General features: G+C 33.9%; 1 protein-coding gene across 1 annotated transcript in view; it reads left to right on the top strand.

The window, feature by feature from the left end:
• The window catches only part of COL24A1 (collagen type XXIV alpha 1 chain), a 414,236-nt gene that overhangs the window by 134,043 nt on the left and 255,456 nt on the right, over positions 1-24,737 (top strand). The window contains exons 13-16 of the mRNA XM_027615241.2: positions 1,866-1,919; positions 4,758-4,802; positions 16,789-16,842; positions 18,922-18,966. Of these exons, the coding sequence (XP_027471042.2) occupies positions 1,866-1,919; positions 4,758-4,802; positions 16,789-16,842; positions 18,922-18,966 (198 nt within the window). The remainder of the gene's footprint in view (positions 1-1,865; positions 1,920-4,757; positions 4,803-16,788; positions 16,843-18,921; positions 18,967-24,737) is intronic.

Raw genomic sequence — 24,737 nt, 5'->3', positions numbered from 1 at the left:
TTTCATATTCATCTTTTAATTACAGCTCCTGGCACATAATGGGCACTTTTTTTCTCATTATGTAAAACTATTTGACCTACTGTTTATACATATGTATTTATTTAAAAAATAAACATTTATTGGGGCACCGGGGGTGCTCAGTTGGCTAAGCATCTGACTCAATCTGAGCTCAGGTCTTGACTTCAAGGTCATGAATTCAAGCCCCGTGTTGGGCTCCACAGTGGGTGTGGAGCCTACTTAAAAAACAAAACAAACAAAAAAACCTGTTTATTGTGATGATGTGTAAGTCAATTGAACCTTCTTGGCAGTGTTGCATTTGGCAGTTTGAATTGGGATATCCTGTACCAAGGCTGTTTTAGTAATTTTCTCTGGATTTGCTCACAGTTTTTCTTTTACACATGTGAATGGATATAATTTATTTTTAAAATTTAAATTCAATTAATTAACATTTAGTGTATTACTAGTTTCAGAGGTAGAGTTCAGTGATTCATCAGTCTTATATAATGCCCCGTGCCCATTACATCATGTGCCCTCCTTAACGTCCATCACCCAGTTACCCTATTCCCCCACCACCTCCCTTCCAGCAACCCTCAGTTTATTTCCGATGATTAAGAGTCTCTTGTGGTTTGTCTCCCTCTCTGATTTCATTTTGTTTTATTTTCTCTCCCTTCCTCTTTGATCCTCTGTTTTATTTCTTAAATTCCATATATGAGTGAGATCATATGATAATTGTCTTTCTCTGATTGACTTATTTTGCTTAGCATAATACCCTCTAGTTCCATCCACATCGTTGCAAATGGCAAGATTTCTTTTTTTATTTTATTTTATTTTTTTATGGTATTCCACATAGTGGGCACTTAAGTAATGTTTTTTGAATCAATGATCCAGGCTCATATTACTTCAAATTTGGACCATTGAAAGAGCCTTCTAACAGGTTTTCCTACATTCATTGTTTCTTGTCTCATATGTATTCTATATCCTGTCAATAGATTAATGTTTTAGAAATACAACCTAACCTCAGGGCACTACCACAATGCCTTAAAGGCAGGAGCTTCCAGTTTTATAAAATATAAAGTCTAAAATTCTTAGCTTGAAATTTAAAGGTCTCCTTAATCTAGTCTCCAAACTATCATACACTTTGTCTTTTAAATTGTTGAAGAGATTTTTATTTGCCACAGAGATATAACTAAAGTATGTTAGGATAAAGTACATTGCATTGTTATTTATACGTACCCCTTGTTGTCAGACCAGTTGGAATCTTCTTTAGGATACAATGGATCTTTGGTCTTCTCCAAAGCATCTTACAGGTATAATGTTATCCGTTACTATTTAGAGACACTTCCTGAAGTTCTTTGTTTCCATTTCCTATAATTGTTCTGCTTGGAGTTTCCTTTCTCCATCCTCTGTTTGTCAGGATTTTATCTACTCTGTATGCCTGTCTCAAGTGCCAGTCTCTTTTGAAGTGTTTTTTTTTATTGCCTTTACCTCCTGCCACATTGGAATGAATTTCTTCTTACTCTGTACTAAGTATCTTTCGGTACTTCCATTCTGCCTTACATTTTAGTTAATTATATATTTTCTCCCCACTATAAAATCCAACAGAGAAAAGGATTTGGTCTTGATTTTCATTTGTCACTACATCTTCAGTTATGTTCCCTACTTTCTTTTCTTTTTTTTTTTTTTTTTTTAATGGAAAGGTCTGTAACTTCTGGAAGGAAGGTGGTAAAGCAAAGGAACGAAGTTATTTATTCTGTTCTGCCTTAGAGTTTCATATTATTATGAACAAATTTATGATCTCTGTTTAGAATTCCTTGCAGGGTAAGTATTCAAATGAAATAATACAAAGACTGTTTGCTCCCTCTAAGGGTTTTATTGGCTCTCCTGGAGAAGTAGGGCAACGGGGACCTGAAGGAGAGAGAGTAAGTCCATTTCCTTCAAATATTATTTCTGAAGCGATATGCTTATAATAGTACCGCAGAGTTTATAAGCTCACGTGTCAGGCAGGGAATCTTATGGAGTGAAGCAAGCGGCTTTAAGAAAAATCACCTACCGGAAATATAATTAGACTCTCTGGAATTTTACTGACTTTTGTTTTAAGGAAGTAAGGTGATACAAACATATATGGTTAGTTATTTTAAATGCAATTAAAAAAAACACAAGTTGGAATATTAAAATGCCTAATTATGAAAATTTTATTTTATAATTCATTAACCTTTAAGCACAAGCTCTTGACAGGCCTTATATTTGATAGTATAATATACAGTAAATAATCCAGCCTCAGAAGATATATTTTTTGTTTAATAATGGAAGATAACTGTTCATAAATGTAGGTATGAGACAGATGCCTACTGTGAATAAAGGTACTTGTGAATAAAGATAGAATCTTTGCAAATGGTTGTTACTTTAAAACAGAGTTCTGGCGTTCCAATTCCATCATGTCTAGTTTTCAGCATTGTATGCAGTTCATTGCTTTCTATTTGTATTCCTTCATTTTACTGTCAGTACTCATTGAAAAAATAGAATTGAACAACATTGGGTTTGAAATAATCATATTCAGAATTTAGTATTCAATACTATTATTATAGGTATGCTATTCAAGCCAGAGTTTTCATTTCTGGAAACTGGTTTTTGCAAGTGAAAGTAAACCTGACTATTCTTTGCTGGATGAATTTTTCAAATATATAGTTTGAGTGAATTATATCACATTTTCTTGTAATCACTTGTGAATTTCCTGACAGAGGAGAAATATTCAGAGTTTAAATGTGCTGCAGTGACGATCAAAATGTCCAGTCTCCTTTGATGAGATGAGATGAAGATTTTCCCTTGGTGAATATACAAGTCATTTCTTTCACTTGCAGAAATATCTTCAGTGTGATCCCACAACTAAGCTACTTAATTGCCATGTGATACAGCAGATTTATAGATCATGTTTCCAATCTCTTCATGCAAAGAATTGAACTACTGCTCATTGACCAAAGGAGTATATACAGTTTACATTGTGATTACTCTGCTGCTCATGATATAATACTTTCCTGACCTTATTTCTAGTTAATAATGTAATAAATAAAGCAAAATTATATATTCTTGCAAAATGTTATCATCTTGAATTTAAGGATCCCATCACTGACCAACATTAGGCACACTGCCTGTAATCATGCTCACTAGTTTTGACCAGTCTATGTGAAAATGTTAACACCTGTCTCAAATCATAAATATAAGACAATTGTGTGATATTATGACTATCATGGGTAACATGTCCTAATACTATTTGGCTACTTCAAAATTTTCATTAAAACTATGAATAATATAGCTAACAGTGTGTTGTTATTATGTTATAAACTGTGTATGTATAGAGAAGAGAGTAGAGAAGAAGCGTAGAGAAGAGCAAACAAAAAGAGTATAATGCTAATCATTCCTGAAAACAAATAGAAAAATTCCTTCCTGGGAGTCAGTAATGTACATATGTGTATATATATATCTATATGACAAAGTGCTTATATAATTTTGTCTGTATTATCCTTGGGTTTCCTGCAGAGATTTAGTAGAGCTACTAAAGTTATAAAAAATAATTACCTTATTTTTTGAAAAAACGGTTGGCTATATTACGTAAAAATATATAAAGTCTTAATGAAATGAGTCCTATTGCTCACCCATACCCTTTTGATAAGACAGTAGATAAGTATGTATCAAACACTGTTGAATTGGAAGTGGATGGATTACTTCAGTTAATGATATCTTCTAACTTATCTGTATCTACTATAAATTCCAAGCTACATGGTTCTGGCAGATATCTTAGTCTCTAAGGCTTCTAAGTGATTCTAAGTCTCAACGTGATTATATCAGTGAGGATATTTTGGACTGTCAGTAGCAGAAAACCCCAACTCAAACTGGCTCAAAAATGAGGAAATTTTTAATAATGATGGTAACGGTAATAGCAAACAGTTTACTGAATGGTTATATATATGCAAGGCACTATGCAAATACTTTATATGAATTAACTCCTTTAATGCTCACAAATCCCAGTAAGATAGGTACTATTATTATTATTCTCACTGTAGATGAAAAAATTTGAGGCATACAGAGAGAAAGACTTATCTAAGACTATATACGGGTTATAAGAGCAGAGCCAGGATTTGAACACAGATGTTCGGCTCCAATGCTTGAGTGTTTACGTATTATGCCCTACCGCTTCCTACATGACCAGAAATCTATAGGTTAGGTGAGATCTAGGCACAATATGATCTTGAGCACGGTGATACCATCTTTCTGCTTTGCCTTGCCTAATGTTGGCTTTACACTAAGGCAGGTTTCCCATACAGTTGCAGAATTGCCAGTGCAAGAGCTAACTGTGCTTTCATTTATGTCCAGCCAGAGAGATAGGGAGACAGAGATGAGGTGATTGTCCCTTAGGTTTTGGAAAAGTAAGACCTTCCTGTTTATCTGGTCATGCCAGCTTTGGTTGTATGCCTACCTCTGGACAGAAAACTATCACCAGAGGAATGTCAGGATCCCATTTGAAAGTACAGATAGGATACATTCCAGAATAAAATCAAGATGCTGTTATGAAGAAGAAAAGGAGACACTTCAGTTAAATTAATATATTGAAGCTTTTCTGAATGTCATACCAGTGTAAAGAACAATTCATTTTTCTCTTCGTCATACTTCATTAATTGATGTTTGAGGAAAAAAAGATCTGTAATGTCTAACTCATTCATTTTTTTTGACAAATATTTATTTTTGACTTTTATATATTCTAGGGTGTTCCTGGGATCCGGGGAAAGAGGGGTCTTAAGGGAAGACAGGTAATTCAACTTTTGTCTTTTGAGGTTCAGTTCTGAGAAATATAATCTGATTATGTGCATATTTCTTACCTGTACAAATATAAATGTAGTTTGTTCTTGTTGCCCACAATTTATCTCATTCAACAGAATTTAATTTTTGCTACCTTAACAGTCTATCAAATAATACCTGAGATTGTGAAGGAAATTTTAGATTAAAAAATAATGAAATTTAATTCTCCTAACCCATTTAACAGACCAGTGGAAAGGACCTTTATCTCTATGACAAGGAACGAAAATGTCAGAGAAAATACATGAACAGTTTAAAATACCAATGATAGCACTATTCACCCTCATGTTTTACAGGTTTTAAAAATGCCTGCTTCAGATATTAGCTCAAAAACTAGTTCACTACAGTTCTTATATTTTCAGACTTAAGAAAATCAAGGAAAGTGAATTTTGCCAGGTAATATAATAATTTCAGAGATGGTGGAAATTTTGACATCATCCCATGCCCCCATCATTTAACAAATGAGAAAACTGTGGTTCAGGGAAGCATCCCCCTGTTATCCTGGCTGAGTTAGTAAAGCTACCTAGCCACCTTCCTTGTCCCTTGTGTTGTGTTTACTACTATCCACAGGTCTTTATTAGGGTAGCACTTTTTGTGCTGCACTGTGTTTTCTAATCTATGAGGAAGGAAATTGGGTTTTTCATAACAGCTTTTCTAAAATGTTGGTGTATATAAATAAAACCTTGATGATAATTGTAAAAGATTACAAACCTCACCAGAATATTCATGTCCTTTCCAAAGCATTGTATTCTTGCGCTTTGCAGTATTTCTTGAAGGTAGATTAGAATAGGTATTAATATCATTGTTGTATAGATGAGGAGAATGAGGCTCAGTGATGTTGAGAGATTTGCTCTGAATTCCATGGATAATGGTGTTAAGATCAAGAATTGATCTCAGCCCCTCTGCATATAAATCCAGGATCCTTTTCCTTACTCCCCAGTATTTCTACTCTCTGTGACTCACACTGCGTACAATTGCATGATTAATGTTTTCATGACAGTTGGCCAAAATGGGATAAAATTATTTTAAAGTTTCACTTTAAAAATTTCAGTTTATTAAGATAAGTTTACCAAACTGTCAAGAAATTAAAAATTAGCCAACCGTTTTGTTTTCTTACATTTATAGTCAGCTTTAAATCTAATCTTCTAGCATTTCTAACCACAGCAACTGCCACCATCACCACCTGCATTTTTAACTCTTACACACTCTGATAAATACCATCTCATTTGATTACACTTCTTATACTGCAGAATGTTATGTTACTTCTTTTTGTTTAAGCCCTCATTCACACACCCCAGTAGAATAGCTCTCTAATTATCATGTACAAATATCTAATCTAAATATGCAGATGTGGGCTGTCTCAAAATCAACAGTAGGTGAAATTTATCTTCTTTACTCTTGTCTTCTCCATTCTGCGTCTTTATTTTTTTTCCATCCTCCTCCTACCAAAGTATGACATCAGTAAAAGAATAATAAAGTTATTTACGGTATTATATAAATTATTTCTAATGCTTCAACTGTTACCTTACCCATTAGTAATTATATTTTAAGTGTAGTTTAAGACAAAGTAAGTAATCTACAATTGTGGAATTTTAGGCATTGTTGAAAAAATAGAGCATTCTCCCAAAGCCCCTGTGATTTATCACTTAGGTAGCTACCAACTTCATTTAGCAATATGGCTGGTTTTATATAGATATTAACTTTATCTTGGAAATGTATAGGTAATTTCCAGTTTCCTGCTCCATCATGAACTGAAATTATCCATGGAAATTTATAGATAACTTCTGGTTTTTTGCTGCCTAGAGAATTGTAAAAGTATCCAACAGATGCTATTGAATTCAAAAGAGGAGTTCAAGAAAACTGGAAAAATAATGGATAGAATGATTACTGGGTTGATAACTCTGTTCTTTACACTACAAAATTTGTAAAGTTTTATTTCTTTAAAAGCATATGCCCTTCTCACAGATTTAATCCTTGGGAAAATTATATTTGAAAAACATATGTACCTCATTTTTCCTAAATAGTGTTTATAGAAGAAAATCTGTCTGGTGCTATAATATGTCATGTATGCTATATGCACTTCTGTTTTTACCACAAAATGATTTGGCCATGTTTATGAGGAAATCACAGCACTTAAAGTAAGATACAGTTACAGCCACAAGTCAAATTATGCCAAGACTGACCTCAGACATTGTTCTAGAATAGTATCTTATGTATAAATGCTCCCCTATGTTCTGTTTATTATAAGTAAAATCATCTTCAAATAGCTTTGACATTAAGTAAGGGCAAACCGTATTAGCATGGGATATTATGCATTATGGGACACTTGTATTTCAATTTAGATGATTAAAATTCCATGAGAAGAATGGTTACTTATTACTGTTTTAATAATAGTAAAAGGAAAATATCTTTTGATGAGTTATCCACTCTCTGATGTAGAAAATATTAGGTGTGTGGAATACAAACTTGGCCATTTTTTTCTTGGCAATTTATTAAATTATGTATAGTATTTGTTATTATATATGAAATAGATATTCAAATACAGAGGCAGAACTAAAGCATTTTAGCCCACCATAAAGAAGAGGACAGAAACCTACAATATCTGAAAGAATATAACAGAAACCATGGAAATACTGAAATCTAAAAGCACTTGTATCTAAGAAACTTTTGGCTATACATACGCCAAAGGCAGTTACTTCCAATTTTCAGCTGACTTCAGAGATATTTAGAAGTGTGGATTCATGCTTTATTAGGGTACTGCTATGTGGATCCCATGTTATTTCATTTACTATCATTAGTATGAATGTTATTAGATATACTTTATTATAATCATCATTCCCTTTAATTAATCTGATTATTCTTTCTGTGTGTTAAATTAGCTCATTTCCTCAAATTTTAGGTAGATAGAAGTATGCAGTCTTACGAACATAGAATATGATTCAGTTTGAAGTAATTTTTATAATGTGATTTGTAGAAAATTAATAATCCTTTTTAGATAACTCCTTAAGTTTTATGTAATATTTTACACAGGTTTTTAAAGTCTCTGAAATTAAGGCCAGAAGCTGGTAAAATAAATTACTTCACTTTCTGTATTATGTATGTATGAAACACTTTGACAGTCAAAATTGACATAGAAAACTTCAAAAATCCAAGTTCAGGCCTTTTTAAATATTAATCAAGATGAGCTACTGAGTTGGTTTCTAATCTATGTACTAAAGCTGTGTGTTTGATATGAAGTTTATCAAAATATTAATATCTATGTCTCTCTCATATATATAGACATCATATGCTATGTACATATAGTGCAGAAACATAGAGTAGTAGTAAAAATCCTGTTCAAAATTGTTCAGTTCCAAAATTGTTGCTATCAATCATACACTCACACTGCTGGCCAAATCATCATTTATTTTTCCTGAGTAAACACTAAGCATGGAATTAAGTTGTTGTGAACCAGCCTCCTTAGTGATTTCTGTATTTTTTTTCATAAAATGATAGACTTACAAGTAAGAGATATCTTCTCCTAAGTAGTATAAATATTATATGAACTCTTTTGAAAATGGAAACATTTCAAAATAGCATATTATTTTGGTTGTTCAAGAGTTATTTAGTATTTAGCCTTATACTGCTATTTTTAAATTTAATGTTTGGGTCAAAAGTTACTTCATTTTAAATCTTACTTCCCAGAAACTTTTCCCCAAAATAAAACATTGTATTTATTCAGTGTTTACGGATGGATTTGATATTTATAACACAATGTGTTTTTATTTTTTTCAACCAGGAAAAGTAAGAAAACTGGTTTTATTGGAAACTTGGTATATTTTAGGATCAGAGTATATAAAAGTAGTTATATTAACAAATTTATTTGTTCTTTGGTCTTACATTGTTGGCATTTAAGAATTTTTTTCTTCCCTGTACTATATGCTATTTTTGATTTCAAGATTTTAGGATAAGGTATTTACTAATAATCATTACAATTATTTTTAAAGACTTCATGTAGTCAGTTACATATTAGTAAATATTTATGTACTCATGCTTTTGGGCATTGAGATATTATAGTTCTTACCTCTTTATTTCCTCCCCTCTTTCACTCCCTACATGTTACAATTGGATCAAAATCCTTACTGTCAGTTAATATTAGAGAACAGACATGGGGCTCTAGGTGCTATTCGTCCATTCTTTTTGCTGTCCCTGGATAGCTTGAATTGATCTCAAGTTCTTTCTCAAGAGATCTCTGATAAAAACAAGGTAGTAGACAATCTTTATTGGCCAGGACTCTTTTAAATACCATAGAACTACCATTCTATTTTATATGCTTTACTGTCTTTATTTGAAAAACTTCTTGGAACATATCTGATGAGCCAGATTCTTTAAATTCTTAAGTCATCCACTGATACATAATAGAAAAGAAGAATGCTATTAAAAAAAAGAGAGAAGGCAGGGAGAGGTTTCATATATATTTGTTAACATCAGATTTTATACGTGTTACCTAATTGTAAGCAGCTTTTTTTTTAATGCAAAGTTTTCAAACTTCATTCTGGAGTGCCACAGTCAGGAAATTCTATAGTTGCTTAAAAAAAAAAAAAAAGCATTTTACATGGCTCCCGGATTGATTTAATCAGTAGTCTCTTTGTTGTACTAAGTAGGTTATGCAAATTTATATGACTCCACAGATCTAAAATATTTATGCCAGAACTGACTTGTCAGGATTGAAGATAAAAATGAAATTGGAGCTGGAATTTACTCTCAACAATGCCTAGAAAATTGTTGTCAAAGTATAGAGGTTTTTGAAAGAGTTTTTCAGACCTGAAAGAGTAGATTATAAATAATCAAATCATATTACATTAAAGTTTGACAAAGAAAAATTATACTCAGTTTTCTTCTGATGCAAATCAAAATATCATAGCCTTAGAATGGCAGACAAAATAACACCCTTAAGGCACCTGGACTTCAGAGATGTTTACTTTTCTAACTATAGAAAGGAGTGTCTCCTCCTCTTTTCTCATACATCTTTCTGTTAGAAGAGTCTGTTTAAAGTAAACTGTATTTTGGCTTCTAACTCTAGTGTTAGAATTTCAGAATATAAAATCCTTCTGTTCGACATCTGTTATTAGTTTCTATCCTTTGCCCAAGACAGTCTTAACTACGTATTGCATAATAGTGTCTCAGATACATACATTTTATCAAGAATTTGGAGACCGTGTTTTCTTTGTTCGAAGAAAAAGTCATAGTTAATTTGATTATGGAGAAAGTACTACTGTTGCTAGAGCATTCTGGAAAAAAAATGTTAATTTTTAAGTAATTCTGTCTCTTTCAGAAAAAATGTATTTTCTGATTTTTACTTACTGGTTGTAGTCTGTAGTGACTACATTTTGCTTACCTACAGCTTGACAAGACATATGGAAGAGGCCAGGACTTTGAATTAAACCTACCTTCCAGGTTGGGATAGATAGAAAAGAGAGATACCCAGTGAACTACAGCTGATAATTTGGAGGAAGTCCAGGCAGAGCATGATTTCATAGATAACACTAACAGGTGAAAATTGAGGCAGGCAGTTATTTTCAGGGCAGATAACATAAGAGAAAATTCAGAGACTTGTAGGTTATCAAAGTCAGGAATGTGAGTGCAAATATGACCATAAGACTTGGCTTGAATTCAGGGACTGTATTCCCTGTGTGGGAAAATGGCAAGAATAAAGTTGGGGCCCTTATGATCGAGGGATAGAACATGTATACCAAAACTGCTTCGTGGACACAAGAATAGGCAGATTGCAATTCCCACAACTGGAGTACAAGATGGTAACCAGTCTTTAAGAACAAAGCAGGAATTTGAATCTGAGAACTGAGGCCCAGATCGTAAGTAGGTAAACAGTAAGCCTGACTTGATGCTAAGTCTCTGAGAATTGGGCTAGAGCTCCTTAAATTCCTACCTAAGTTTAAAATTAGTTTCAACCAACAAGAAAATGGTTGACCCTTAAAGTATGGATCAAATTGTCCTACCTGAGGAAAAGAAAGGGGAAGAGACTGAATGAATCTTCACAGAGTACTTCACACTCTAGCCTTTTCCTATAGAAATTGTACTTTATTTTTGAAGGATTTAAAAAATATCACAATTTCGTGGTAATATGTATTGATGTGTAAAAGGTGTAGAAGCAACTACCAGGTTTTATTTTAGTGTTTCTAATCCTAGACAGGTTAGTCTGATCTTCTCTTTTCATTGCTTAGTCTTAGAAAAAGTTGAATTCCTGTTTTTGTTGGTAATGCTTATTTAGTGTATATGTCTTTTATGATAATTCTTATTTATCTCTACTTTAGATTGATGTTGTTTCCAAACCATTGTTCTCTGAAAAAAACAAAGTATGTTCATAGTTAACTGTGGCCTTTAACAGAACAATTTTGAATTGCTTTTATTTTTTCAAATTCTGTAAATGTAGTCATTAGTATTTTATGGTTATTTTGGTCCTCATACTTTCCTAATTATTTTATAGTCAGTATTTTTCTAATTTCTTTGTAGAACTAGGAAAATGATTTTACTAGACTCCCTAAGCAATAAGTTTTCCACTGTTTCAAGATATTTAGATATACTACCAAGTTTAGTAACTGTGCTCTAAAATATTAATACCATGCATATGTTCAGGCATGCCAAGTCTAGAATAGTTCTTAGTGTTTGATAACTACCATGTTTGATTAACAGTACCATTGTTAGACCCAGGCAAGAGAGAAACTTGATCTGGGCTCTATACTATTGAGGACCCTGTATATCACAAATAAATAAAGTAAATGTATTAAAAATAAAACAAAACAAAAACAAAACACATGCATGCCCTGTTGCTCAGGATCCAGCAGTTAGCATTGGTATAATATGACCTGTAATCCTAGATAACCACTCTTGTTACTATTATCTATTGCTATATAACAAGTTACTCCAAGATAGTGGCTTAAAATGACAATAAATATATATTATTTTTCAGGGTTTTTGTGTGTTGGGAACTTGGGAATGCTTTATTTGGGTGGGTCTAGCATAGGGTTTCCCATGAGGTCACAGTCAAGATTTTGGGAAAAACTACTGTCATCTGAAGGCTTGACTGGTGTTGGAGGATCTGCTTTTAAGGGGGCTCACTTGCTGGCCAGCCAGTTTGGTGCTAGTGTCCTGGAAGGCCTCATTTCCTCTCCATAGGGACCTCTCCATGTGGCAACTAGAGTGTCTTCAGGACATGGTTGTTGGTTTGCGCCAGAATGAAGTGGTCCATGACAGCAAGGTAGAAGGTGTAGTGCCTTTTATAACCTAACCTCCAAAGTATATTCTTTTGGTCACATAGGCCGGCCATGATTCAAAATGGGAGGGGATTACACAAAGGCATTCATATCAGAAAGTGAGAACCATGGGGGTCCATCTTTGAGACTGGCTATCACAATTTAATGTCTTCAGGCCTCAGAGAAATTCTTCTCCATATCTGTGGCCTATAATCTCATGTCTGAATGCTGTGAAGCTTTGTAGGTGGTACAACTGCCAAAATTAGAGACAGAAACTGCTCAAGATTGTGGTGAGATTTAGGCAGGAAGTAGAAGCAGGTAAGAGCAAAGATGAATTAATTAACTTTTCTAATTCTCTTTTCAGTATGAATGCAGTAGAATCCTGTACAAAGAAGTACTGTTTCCCGATAATGCAGACTTCTATTTTCTTCCTTCTTTTTGTGTTTTGATTTATGGTTTCAGAGGTAATAGAACTAGTACAGTCTTTTCAAAGGCTGCACCTAGAGACTGAAATATTTTGCATTATTAAGCAATTTATATTACTCCTAAATTTGCATTTCATAACTCTAAATACAAAATTCATGAAGCATGAATTTTGCATTAGCAATTAGATGAATATGAAATGCTAAAATGATGAAGTTTTTAAAATATAGATATTAGATTAAATTTTAAAAATTTTAAGTAAATATAAAATTTTAATTTAATATTGATAGTAATTATAATTTGCAATAGAAAATAAAAAAATCCATAGAAAGTCTTCAGAGAGGTGATCTATTTAAATTTTTAAAATCTAGAAACAATGTAAGTAGTTTTATATTAAACATTACCACTTAGTAGAATTTGCAAATAGGACTTTACACAACTCTACTTAAAGATTTATTACCAATTTTACTAGTTTTCTGTCACTGCATAACAAATACCACAAACTTAGTGGCTTACAACAACACCCATTTATTTTCTCACAATTCTCCTGGGTCGGGAGTCCAGGTGCTATTTAACTGGGTCTTCTGCTCAGGGTCACAAGGCTGCAGTCAGAGTAAGTGTCAGCTGGCTGCACGATCATCTGGAGGCTTGGCTTGGGAAGAGTTCACTTCCAGCTTCATTCAGGTTGTGAGAAGATATCATTTTTTCAAGGCTGTAGAATTAAATGCCCTGCGCTTTTTGCTGGCTCTTGGCTAGAGACCACCCTTAAGTCCTATGGACTGTCCACATTTCCTAGAGATCACTCACAATTCCCTGTCATGTGGGAGATGGAGTCTTATGTACTGTAACATAATCATATCAGTGACATCCCATCACCTGTGCTATATTCTGTTTGTTAGAATAAGCAAATCATAGTCCCACTCTCACTCACAGGGTGGGTGTCACACAAAAGCGAGAATAGCAGGAGGTCAGAATCATAGGAGGTCACCTTAAAGTCTGTCCACTGTTACTGATCCAACAGTGGAAGTGAGCAAGAACATTATTCACGACTGCAAGAGATCGAGTGAAATCCCTGAAATGTCATATTCTTCATAAGATAAAATTTTATAACTCATCAAAATGATTAAAATGTAAGAAAGAAAATTATGCACAACACAGAAGAAGCAGTGCAACTCTGGCTTGCCCATTAGTAGACAGTTATTAACATTGGTGAAATTGGCAAATTGGGCAAGAAAGGCAAAAACTCAAGCTTCCCTATGGATGATACCCCTGGAAAATGGTTATTAAATCCTTTGGCAGTGTAAAGGCATTCCTAGGAAAGCACAATTTGATTTGAATTAAGGTTATAATTTTCCACTAGGTAAATGTGAGAGAAAATTTGGTATTTTATTTTATAACAAATTCTTTCAAATGGAGAAACTGTAGAAGATATCTTTTGTATTCTAAGTTCAAAGGCAAAGTGTTTTGTCACTATTGTTCCATGTTTCACAACCAATCTTTTAAGATCAGTTTTTGACAATGGAGATTTGTGGCTGCAAACCCTTTGGCTCCTAATTAAAGGAATACAGAACCTCTCCTGCATTTAAAAAAATCATGCACGTAATTACTAGAAATGAAATAACAACTGATAAACAGCGAGCACATGACTTATTCAACAACATGAGACATTGGCATGATGCTTGCTTTTTAAAAGAAAGTATATGAAAATAATGAATCATGGAACACTACATCATAAACTAATGATGTACTGTATGGTGACTAACATCACATAATAAAATTAAATTAAATTTAAAAAAATAAAAGAAAATATATGTCCAGTATATAGCCGAATATAATGCTGTTTTTTTTTGTGGCATGAGCTGTGCTATATTTCATTAAACAGGAAAGTATGTCTAGATTTAATAGGAATTATTTCAGAAATTGATGACACGGTCAACATATAGGAAGGATAAAAAATAATAAAACAAATGATCTGTCTAGACTAGAGAATTATGAATGAAATTAAATATTTAATGGGTAGTAACGTGAGAGGAGAAATAATACATAAAAAATTTAAAAGTTGGTATTACTCAGTTTAAATTGTTTCAGGGACAAAGTCAAGTTGAACAGCTAATATTTATTATAATGTTGAACTATCAGAAGAATAGGACGTTGAGATTAATAAGTATTTTATTATTTATTATGCTAGTGCAGGTTTTGTCATAAGTGAAGAACTGATCATAGTTCTCTCCCCTTCCCTTCCTGGGGTGGGGGTGGGGGTGGGGGTAGAAATCACTAATTTTATGGAAAGCTGAACTGGAGAGCAGCTCCTCCTACTGGATGAGGATGGGGCCACTCAGTCCCAAAGAGCACATCTAGGCAATCCTGAGTGAGTCCCCAAGGATGTTTGCAGTAGTCCCTCTCTGCTCCTTGTTCAGACTGATTGTGTCTTCATTTTTTAAGAAAAACTGTTGAGATCTCATTCACATACCATAAAATTCACCCTTTTAAAATGTACAGTTCAGTGGTTATTATTATATTGACAGAATTGTGTATCTGTCACACTAATTTTAGAACATTTTCTTCACCCAGAAAGAAACCCTGTGCCCATTAACAGTCACTGCCCCCTGCAGCACCAGCCTGAGGCAGCCATAAATCTGTTTTCTATGTCTCTGGATTTGCCTGTTCTGGACATTTTACATTAATGGAATCCTGCAATATGTACCCCAGTCTTTATTATTTCACTGAACTTTTTGAAAAACCTACTTATGATCTATCTAAAAAATCAATCATCTCTTATGTTTCAGATTTATTACAGAATTTTCCTCCACTTTTTCCATTACCTGTACATCATAAATACTTTGAAATACCCTTATTAGCTCATACCGAATAGTATGATGTATTGCAGGCATGTGAACTTGTTGACAACAGAATTTGACTTCCAAGGACAATGAAAGCAAAACGCCTGCCTGAACTTCAACTGACTTTGAAGGGGGTATGGCTACAATATGTTTGACTACACAGATGGTTTTTGCATTATCCTCTGATTACAGAATAAGAAAAACCGCTTCTAGTATGAGTTAACTACGCCTTAGAAACATCATCCTTTTTTTCCATTGCTTAAATTATCTTTTAAGTTTTGCCCATTCATGTTTGTGCTAGTGAACCAGTGATTTTTGGCAGTCTATTAAATATGTATTTAATAACTGGTTTGCCTAAATAAAGAGATTAGAAGACTCTAATAATGTACTTTTATTTTTGTTAGTCTTAAAAAATTTTAAAAGGGGATATTATTTAAAATGTTAATAATAAATCTTATAAACCATTTTGCAAAGTAACTTTTAAAAAGTGAGCTTTAAAGTTGATAAATCTAGTGGCTCATCTTTAGGGAAGAATTTTAGTATATAAAGTAAAAATGAGTCATTGACTTATTTTATAAAAGAATATATATTAAGAAAGTATGTTACTTACTATCCTTCATAGTTTTACAGTGTAGAATCCTCAGTAGACATTTGGGAAACTTGATTTTCAGTGTCACTGTATTTTGTGGTTGCAGGATTTTTGTGCATTATGGCTTTCCCCAATAACATAGTACTTAAATGATATTTGTTACATGTTTATCATATCTTGGAATGATGAGCTAAAATATTCAGTGTAGATGAGGAGAAAGAGCACTGACTGCATTCAGACTTCCTTCATTCAAATCTTAGTCCCACTCATGACTGGTGAGTGCAAGTGACTTAAGCTCTCTGTGCTTCAGTTTTCTCAACTGCAAAGTGAGGATATTACTATTCATTGATTCGACTTGTTATGAAGATAAAAAGAAGTAGTATATATATATAAAGTGTTTAAAGCCCTTAACACATGGAAAATGTGCTAAATACATGCTTAAATAATATTAGCCATTTCATTCTTTGTGATGCGGGTTTAGGAATGGCATGAAATCACGGAGATAACTAATGGATTGGTCAGGCAGAAATCTTTGTTATGTTTTCTCTCATTCAGTCACTCTTTATATAGTGCTGAACAAATGTATATTTTCTCCAACTTCACTTTCTGTGTATGTTATTTGGCATATAAAATAATTTTTGTAAAACACAGAAATATTGTACTGAACAAAATCAATGAAGTGTTATACGAAACAAATACAAGTTTTTGTTGCACTACAATTTAGAGGCTGGGAAATAAATATTTCCTATTAATCAGTTCCTTATCAGAAAACACAACAAAAGTGAATTCTTTATCTGTGTTGGTTTTAATAGCATTTCTTCTTTTTTCCCTGGGCCAGGGTTTTCCGGGTGACTTTGGAGACAGAGGTCCTGCTGGCCCTGATGGCAGTCCTGTGAGTACATTGTGATGGTCCAGCCTTGCGATCTGACGTCACTCAGACATCACAACACCTGCACTAGCCGTCCTCATTATGACATTCAAATAAGCATGATCGGCCAGACAGTTTTGAGACTTTTGTGCACATTCCAATTTGTAAAGACAAAAATGTTCTGAGTCAATTCTGTCTTGGGAGATAATCATTAAAATAAATCGTTGTGACCATGTTACATGTACCTACTTAAATGAAATTTTAGAAATATACAATCATAATGCTGACTTGTACATTTTTGGGATGAGGGGAAAGCCTTTCATGTACATGAATGTACTAGCAAGCCTCATGTAAAAATTGTGCACTCAGTGACTGCTCTTTTTGACTCAAGCCTGTCATTGATTTACCTGACTTTTGGGTATTTATTTCTAGAGAAGTCTTCTACTTTGGGATTATTCAGCTATTATTTTCAGATTAGGGAGTTACTATTCTATAATTAGTTTAATTATATTATCAAAGAATGATGGTGGATTGTTGTTTTTTTGACATTAGGTAGAAAAATCTCATTTTTTTTTTTTTTTTTGCTCTCAGTAAACATCTATCAGCTCTCTCCAATCTATTCCATGCATATGTTCTTTTAATAAGATTTTAAGGTGAATTAGAGTCAATCACTAAATCCTTATAGCCTAAATTAGGAGTAGTTCCTATATTTAGGTATAGGTAAATTATTAGCATTTATACTTAAAAGTGTTAGAAAATAGTTTCTTTTTAATTTATTTTTCTAAATTATGACTTTATTAGTTATTCAGTTAGTTTAGCCAAAGTTTTATTTGTTGTAAGTCTTGGCAGATAAGAGTAGAACTGATTTCCAAATAAATCATTAAAAACCTGAATGATGTTTTAAGTAGAATATTTGCCATAGTTTTCTTGCCCTTGATTCTGGGACAAGAGTGTTTCAAGAGTAAAAAGTAAGCATTATTTACTTTTTCCTTTAATACCACTTATGTACTTGCATAACTACTGTGAAGCCATCTCATTTAATTCTTTGTCAGTTAAATATACATGAAGTTTGTTAGGGTTTAAAATATTTCTTTTTGAAATATGCTCTTTATTTAAATATAATGCTTCTTGAAGAGCATTTTCAGGCTTTACTATCTTTAAAATATAATAATAAACTGGCTGTTTTAGTTTATTGGCTTATGATTCTCTACATTTTTTACTCTACCTTATTTTCAAAACAGAACTTGAAATACAAAAAAGGGGGGGCATTCTTGTACTTCGTATCATGTGACACTGCCATGGAGTGGATTGGGGATTATCATAAAGACTATAATGACAGGTTCAAAAGACCATCACAAATCAAGTGGAAAAATTAATATTGATAATTTAAAATCTCATTTATTATATATATAATTAATGATATTGGTAATTTCTTACATTTGTGAGAAATTTTTCAAAACCTTTTGTACATTATAACAGTTTTCATTGTGATCTTTACATCATTGAGAACAAGTGTTATTATTCCTTTATTTTTTTAAGTAGACTCCATGCCCACTGTGGAGCCCAACATGGGGGCTTGAACTCAACGACCTTGAGATCAAGACTTGAGCTGAGATCAAAAGTTGGACACTTTAGCTGACTGAGCCACCCAGGCATCCCCAAATGTTATTATTCCTATTTTTTAATGAGAAAACTGAAGTTTAGAGAATTTAAATATTATACTTTGAGAGTGGGTAGTGTTTTAAACCATCTGAAAATACTCTTCTAACTCTATATACTGACAACTTATCTTATTATATAATACATATGTTGGTTATGTCTATAATGCTGACTACTTATAGGATTTACTTTCTTTATTAGGTATATAAAAGACACAGAACAATCTATATCCTAGGCTAGGTGGTAGTCCTTGCATCCAAAAGCATGGAGCCAGGGGCATTTTTGAGAACTTAAACTGCCACCAGAGTTTACACTTCTTAGGAGGATGCATGAGGGTAAAATTTGACATATTTTTTTTCTAGAAGTATTTGTCTTTGTCTTTAAAAAATGCCCTCAGTAGTTTGCAATTGTATTTAACCAACTTTGTACTTTTCTTTTATGTAGGGACTTGTAGGTAGCATTGGTCCTCCAGGATTTCCTGGGCTTAGAGTGAGTATCAAGTATTATCATTCTTATAAAATATTGTGTTTATATTTGTTAGATGCGCTTTAAAATCTTTAGAAAAATGAGATGTTTTAGCATCATTGTTGGATATCAGACTTGCTCAAATGTATTTTCCCACCAGATACACAAATTAGACCAGGAGTATGAATCAAAAAATAAATTTTATGATAACCTAAAATAACAAACTTCTACAGATTTATGTGTACATATGTATTTATGTCTGTCTCATTAATAGATACCTAAGACTGTTTCTTCAAAAGTATGACATAGAACAGCCACTTCTCTCCTTTGAAATATTCTTTCATACCATGTGGCCTGGATAGATAAAGATAGGGCTAAATATCATACCATACCATTTTATAGCACATGGTAACTGTAGATTTTATTTCTGGAATAAAATTGAATAAATGGTTGGGAAACATCCTGAACAATAGGTAGTAGTTGCACTTCACTAATTCTGCTAAACATTTTTTAAAGATTTTTTTAAATGTATTTATTTGAAATAGAGAGAGAGAGTGTGCACGAGCAGGGGGGAGGGGCAGAGGGCGAGGGAGAGGGAGTAGCAGACTCTCCACTGAGCAGGGAGCCTAACAACACGAGGCTTTATGCCGGGACCCCAAGATCATGACCTGAGCCCTGAGCCACCCAGGCGCCCTGCTGCTAACATTTTAATACCTAATTTATTATACTAAAAATATAAGTGATTGTATTATTTGTCCACTTAATCACTTTTATTCAGTGAATTTAACTCTGAGTTTCACTGGAGTTTCTAATCTAGGCAAAGTACAGTTTAGTAAAAGCAGTTCTGTGGAGAGCAAAATAATCTACTCCAGATATGTAGTGATCTGATAAATTTTAGAATATTCATTGAAGCAAACAGACTGCTACTTCTGCCGTATCTTCATAAATATATTCTCTCAGTCAAGCTTATGGTTCATGATAGGGATGTAAGTTGCAGATATTTTATATAAATTGAAGAGCCATGTGCTTTAACAGTCAGCTGAGCCAAAGGCAAGATTCACATACTTTTACAAAATGTAAGGAGCCTAATGAAAATAGAATCCTAAAATTATATGTATATCCATATAAAAATTGGAAATGACCATGGGCAGAGGTAAGATTTTCCTTAAAAATCAATTTAGAGCTTGCTCGTAACACATGAAGTAGGTACTTAAGACTCCAGAGTTTTATGCCATAAATTACAGCCACAATTATTTTTAGCCTGAATTTGAACACAGGTCTTTTGAGTCCAAATTTAATGTTTTTCCCCCCACCTTAACTGCCCCAAGGCAGAAGGTGACAACTTGACCAAAGGAATACATCAGGATTTCAATTATTGGAACTATGGTGAAAATCAGTATAACAAGTTTTAACTTGCCATTTGGGGCTGGCAAGAATATAGAATTAAGAGTCAGAGAACCTGAGTGAGTCTAAGACATTTAAACTTTTCTTTTACATGATAATATTAGTATACTAATATTAAAATTAGCAGTAACAGCTCACTTTTTTTAAGAAGAGATTTACTTATTTTTTTAGGGAGACAGAGAGCATGGGGAAGGGGCAGAGAAAGAGAAGCTCAAGCAGACTGCTTGCTGAGCGCAGAGCCCAATGGTGGGCTCAGAGCAGGGCTTGATCTCATGATCCTAAGATCATGACCTGAGCCGAAACTAAGAGTTGGATGCTTAACCAACTGAGCCACCCAGGCACCCCAATAACAGCTCACTTTTATTTAGTATTTTCCATGTGCTAGTCAGTGCTAGGTCATTTAATTTTCAGAACAAGCCAAGAGCACTCATATGAGTGTTAGGCCCAGTTTTGAAGCCAGGTGATCTAAACCAGAGCCCAAAATTCTACCAGTGTGCTATACCACCTCCTTAAAACTTGTATTACCTTAAAATGTATACCATTTATCTTATGAGATTTCTTTAGGCTTCATGAGAAGCTCTGTTTGAAGGTGGAACCCAAAGGGCCAATTTGTTTTTTCTCGGAACTTAGAATAGGATTAAACCTGTAGGTGGTAGTTGTGGCCTTACCAATGGGGTAGAAAGGAAGCTGGGAAAGGGAGCTGGATTCCAAAGATAGTTTTTATGCATTCTTCATTTAACCTCTCAGTTGGTTAACTCAGCAGCTTCTGCTTTTATGCTCAAGTTTAAGACCCAAAATTCTTAGCATGTCTAGACTGTTTTGGTTCTCATTGGATCTTGAGACATACTTTGTGCACTAGCAAAACTGTTTATTCTCAGGTGCCATGCAGCCTTCCTACGATATGGCTTTGCACTTGAACTTAGTTGTCTACCTGAAACACTTTACCTGTACTTTTCTACCTAACAGTTAACTCTTACTCATTTTTCAACTCCAGGACTTCGCACAGTACCAACACATAAAAGTGCTTAGTAAAAATAACTGGGTTTTTTGTTGTTGTTGTTTTGTTTTTGTTTTTTGTCCTTTCTCTTTCTCAATTTACCCTTTGGTTGCTGGGAAGAGATTCTACAGAAAAGAAAATGGCGAATGATACTAACAGTCATCTTTGTAATCCTCATCTCTACATTGATTTGATAGTACTTTATACTTTTCAGAGTACTTTCACACACATATCTCATTTGTTCCTCAAGTAGATAGAATAGGTATTACAACCTCCATTTTACATTTACTAAATTTTTAAATCAAAACAGTGTGAGTACCTACTGTGTATCAAATGCTGAACTAGAGCTAGGCCTAAAAATACAAACAAGATTTCTGTTTTTTGGCAACATTATAATCCAATGGCATAGAAGGAAAAATAGGTATGTCATACGATGTGATCACTGCTCTAATGGACTAAAAACCACTGAGAAAGGAACAATTTATGTTATCTTGAGAGAGGAGGCTTCACAAAACAGATGTATTTTAATTATATCTTGAAGATTATGCATGAGTGGAGTGGAGTAGACAGGAAAAGCGCTCTTTAGGCAGAAGAATGCCTCTTTAAATGCACAGAAGAGGTGAAAAAAAGGTGATGTTTGGGCAGGGGGAAGAGGAGTAGGGGAATTGTAGCCTAGGAAGTATGGGGGGATGGAAGTGGAATGGAAGGAGGTGAGGTTTTGAAGATAATTGTGAAAGATTTATATAGAACCTTTATATTTCATAGTAAACATAGTAAACTGCTTGCCCAGTTTATCCGCAAGCACACATCTGCCTGTTCCCTTATAGGAAGTACAGTTTCTGACAAGAGATGATACAGCTTTCTCTAAATGACTTTTTCCTTGCAGCTGATTGTCATTTGCTTTCTTAGTTAGCGATAGTGATTATCTGTGAGTGTGGGTGGATGTGGTTGGAGAGCCTGAAGAGGAGCGCACAGTCTTCTCTACAGTGTATGAGCTTGTATGAGCTCTAATTGGCTGGCGGGTGCTCATTTTATATGAAGAACCCATCCTTGAATCTCTGTTTCTTTGACTCACTTTGACTTGAAAGTTCTTTATTATTTCTGGGTGTGTGGGAGGCTCTTCTGCCTTTGGTGCTGTATCCCAGACACCCTCAGCTAAGCTGCCACGCATGGAAGTGTTTCTCCTATCTTCTCTGTGTTCTCATGGAAGAGGAGTATGGTAAGCAGAGAGTTCTGAAGACTTTCACATTATCCTGTGGAGCTGAAAACTGCTGTTAGCCTATTGCAGGTTGCTTTGAGAAAGCTATAGTTCTTCAGGACTAGGATTTTCCACACCATTTGTAACATACCACAAAATGTTTGCTATTTCTTGGAGCTTCCTATACCCATACTATTTTACTTTTCAATTCCCTATTTTACTAAATCTTATATGTGTATATTTTTTTTAAAGATTTTATTTATTTATTTGACAGTGAGAGAGAGAGCACAAGCAGGGGGAGCAGCATAGGCAGAGGGAGAAGTAGGCTCCACGCTGAGCAAAGAGCCCGATGCGGGGCTCGATCCCAAGACCCTGGGATCATGACCTGAGCTGAAAGCAGACGCTTAACTGACTGAGCCACCCAGGCATCCCTAAATCTTTTATATCTTTACTATAATCTTTTACATCTTTGATATCTCTCAACACTTACTATTTTGTGTTAATTCTTTTAGAGTCACTAAAAAAGTAAAACAGTAGATTGTGCAAACAAAGTACATTCATCTGAAGATATTAGTCTATGCACAGTGATATATTTACTGAAACAAAGTTAATATTATTGCCTATAGAAAAAACCAACAGGATGACAAAGAAATGTTTGTTTATGTTTATAAGATTTTTTATTGTTTTTTTATTATGTTATGTTAATCACCATACATTACATCATTAGTTTTTTGATGTAGTGTTCCATGGTTCATTGTTTGTGCATAACACCCAGTGCTCCATGCAGAACGTGCCCTCTTTAATACCCATCACCAGGCTAACCCATCCCCCCACCCCCTTCCCCTCTAGAACCCCCAGTTTGTTTTTCAGAGTCTTCCATACTTACATAGATTATTGCTGCATAATTTCCAAGCAGAAATGTTTATTGTATTTTTTGAAACTCTCATTATTTTTAAGCTATGAACTCTGAATAAACTAGCCACTGTAATTATAAGAACAATTGTTTCCTACTGATAGAATTTGTCAGTGATATATGAATATTGCATATCTGTTTTAAGTTGGAAAATATTACTCTTCCCTCTCACAGTCTCATATATTTCAGGATTAAACATATTGGAAATAATTTATCTCAGTTATATTTCACAGACTTTAGGACTCACACTAAAGTAAAGATGTCATATTTTCCATTCTGAAATTTGTATTATATGAGTGTAAACTATTAGCAATGCTCTGTTATGTTGGGAGATAGAGTTCTTGAAATCACTGTTTAAAATTTTTTTTTACTGAAGTACAATTAACATAGTGTTATATCAGTTTCAAATGTACAGTATAATCATTCAATAATTCTGTACATCAATCAGTGCTCATTATGTTAAGTGTGCTCTTAATCCCCTTCATCTATTTCAGCCGTCCCACCCCTAACCTCCCCTCTAGCGACTACCAGTTTGTTCTCTGCATTAAGAGTCTTAATTAATTAAGAGTCTGGTTTTTTGTTTGTTTGCCTTTTTTTTTGTTCATTTATTTTGTTTTTTAAATTGCACATGTTTTTTAAATTGCACATATGAGTGAAATCATATGGTTAAGTGTCTTTCTCTGTTTATTTTACTTAGCATTTTAACCTCTAGGTCCATCCATGTTGTTTCGAGTGGCAAGAAACAACAGTCTTTTTTATGGCTGAGTAATATTCCAGTGTGTGTGTGTGTGTGTGTGTGTGTGTGTGTGTGTGTCTGTGCACGTGTGTGTCTTTTTTATGGCTGAGTAATATCAGTCTTTTTTATGGCTGAGTAATATTCCTGTGTGTGTGTGTGTGTGTGTGTGTGTGTGTGTGTGTGTGTGTGTGTGTGTGTTTGTATACTACATCTTCTTCATCCATTTGTCTATGGATGGACATTTGAGTTGCTTCCATGTCTTGGCTGTTGAAAGTAATGCTGCAATAAACATAGAGTCCATATATCTTTTCGAATTAGTGTTTTCCTTTTCTTTGGGTAAATGTCAGTAGTGGAATTACTGAGTCATATGGTAATTCTACTTTTAATTTTTTGAAGAATGTCCATATTGGTTTCCACAATGGCTCCACCAATTTGCATTTCCACCAGTGTGCGCAAGGCTTCCTTTTTCTCCACATCCCCACCACTAGTTATTTCTTGTCTTTTTGTTTCTGGCTATTCTGACAGGTCCTTCAGTATTCATTCCATA

This window comes from Zalophus californianus, chromosome 4 (assembly GCF_009762305.2).
Source record: "Zalophus californianus isolate mZalCal1 chromosome 4, mZalCal1.pri.v2, whole genome shotgun sequence".
Lineage (NCBI taxonomy): Eukaryota > Metazoa > Chordata > Mammalia > Carnivora > Otariidae > Zalophus > Zalophus californianus.
This window is presented reverse-complemented; position numbering and strand designations above follow the sequence as displayed.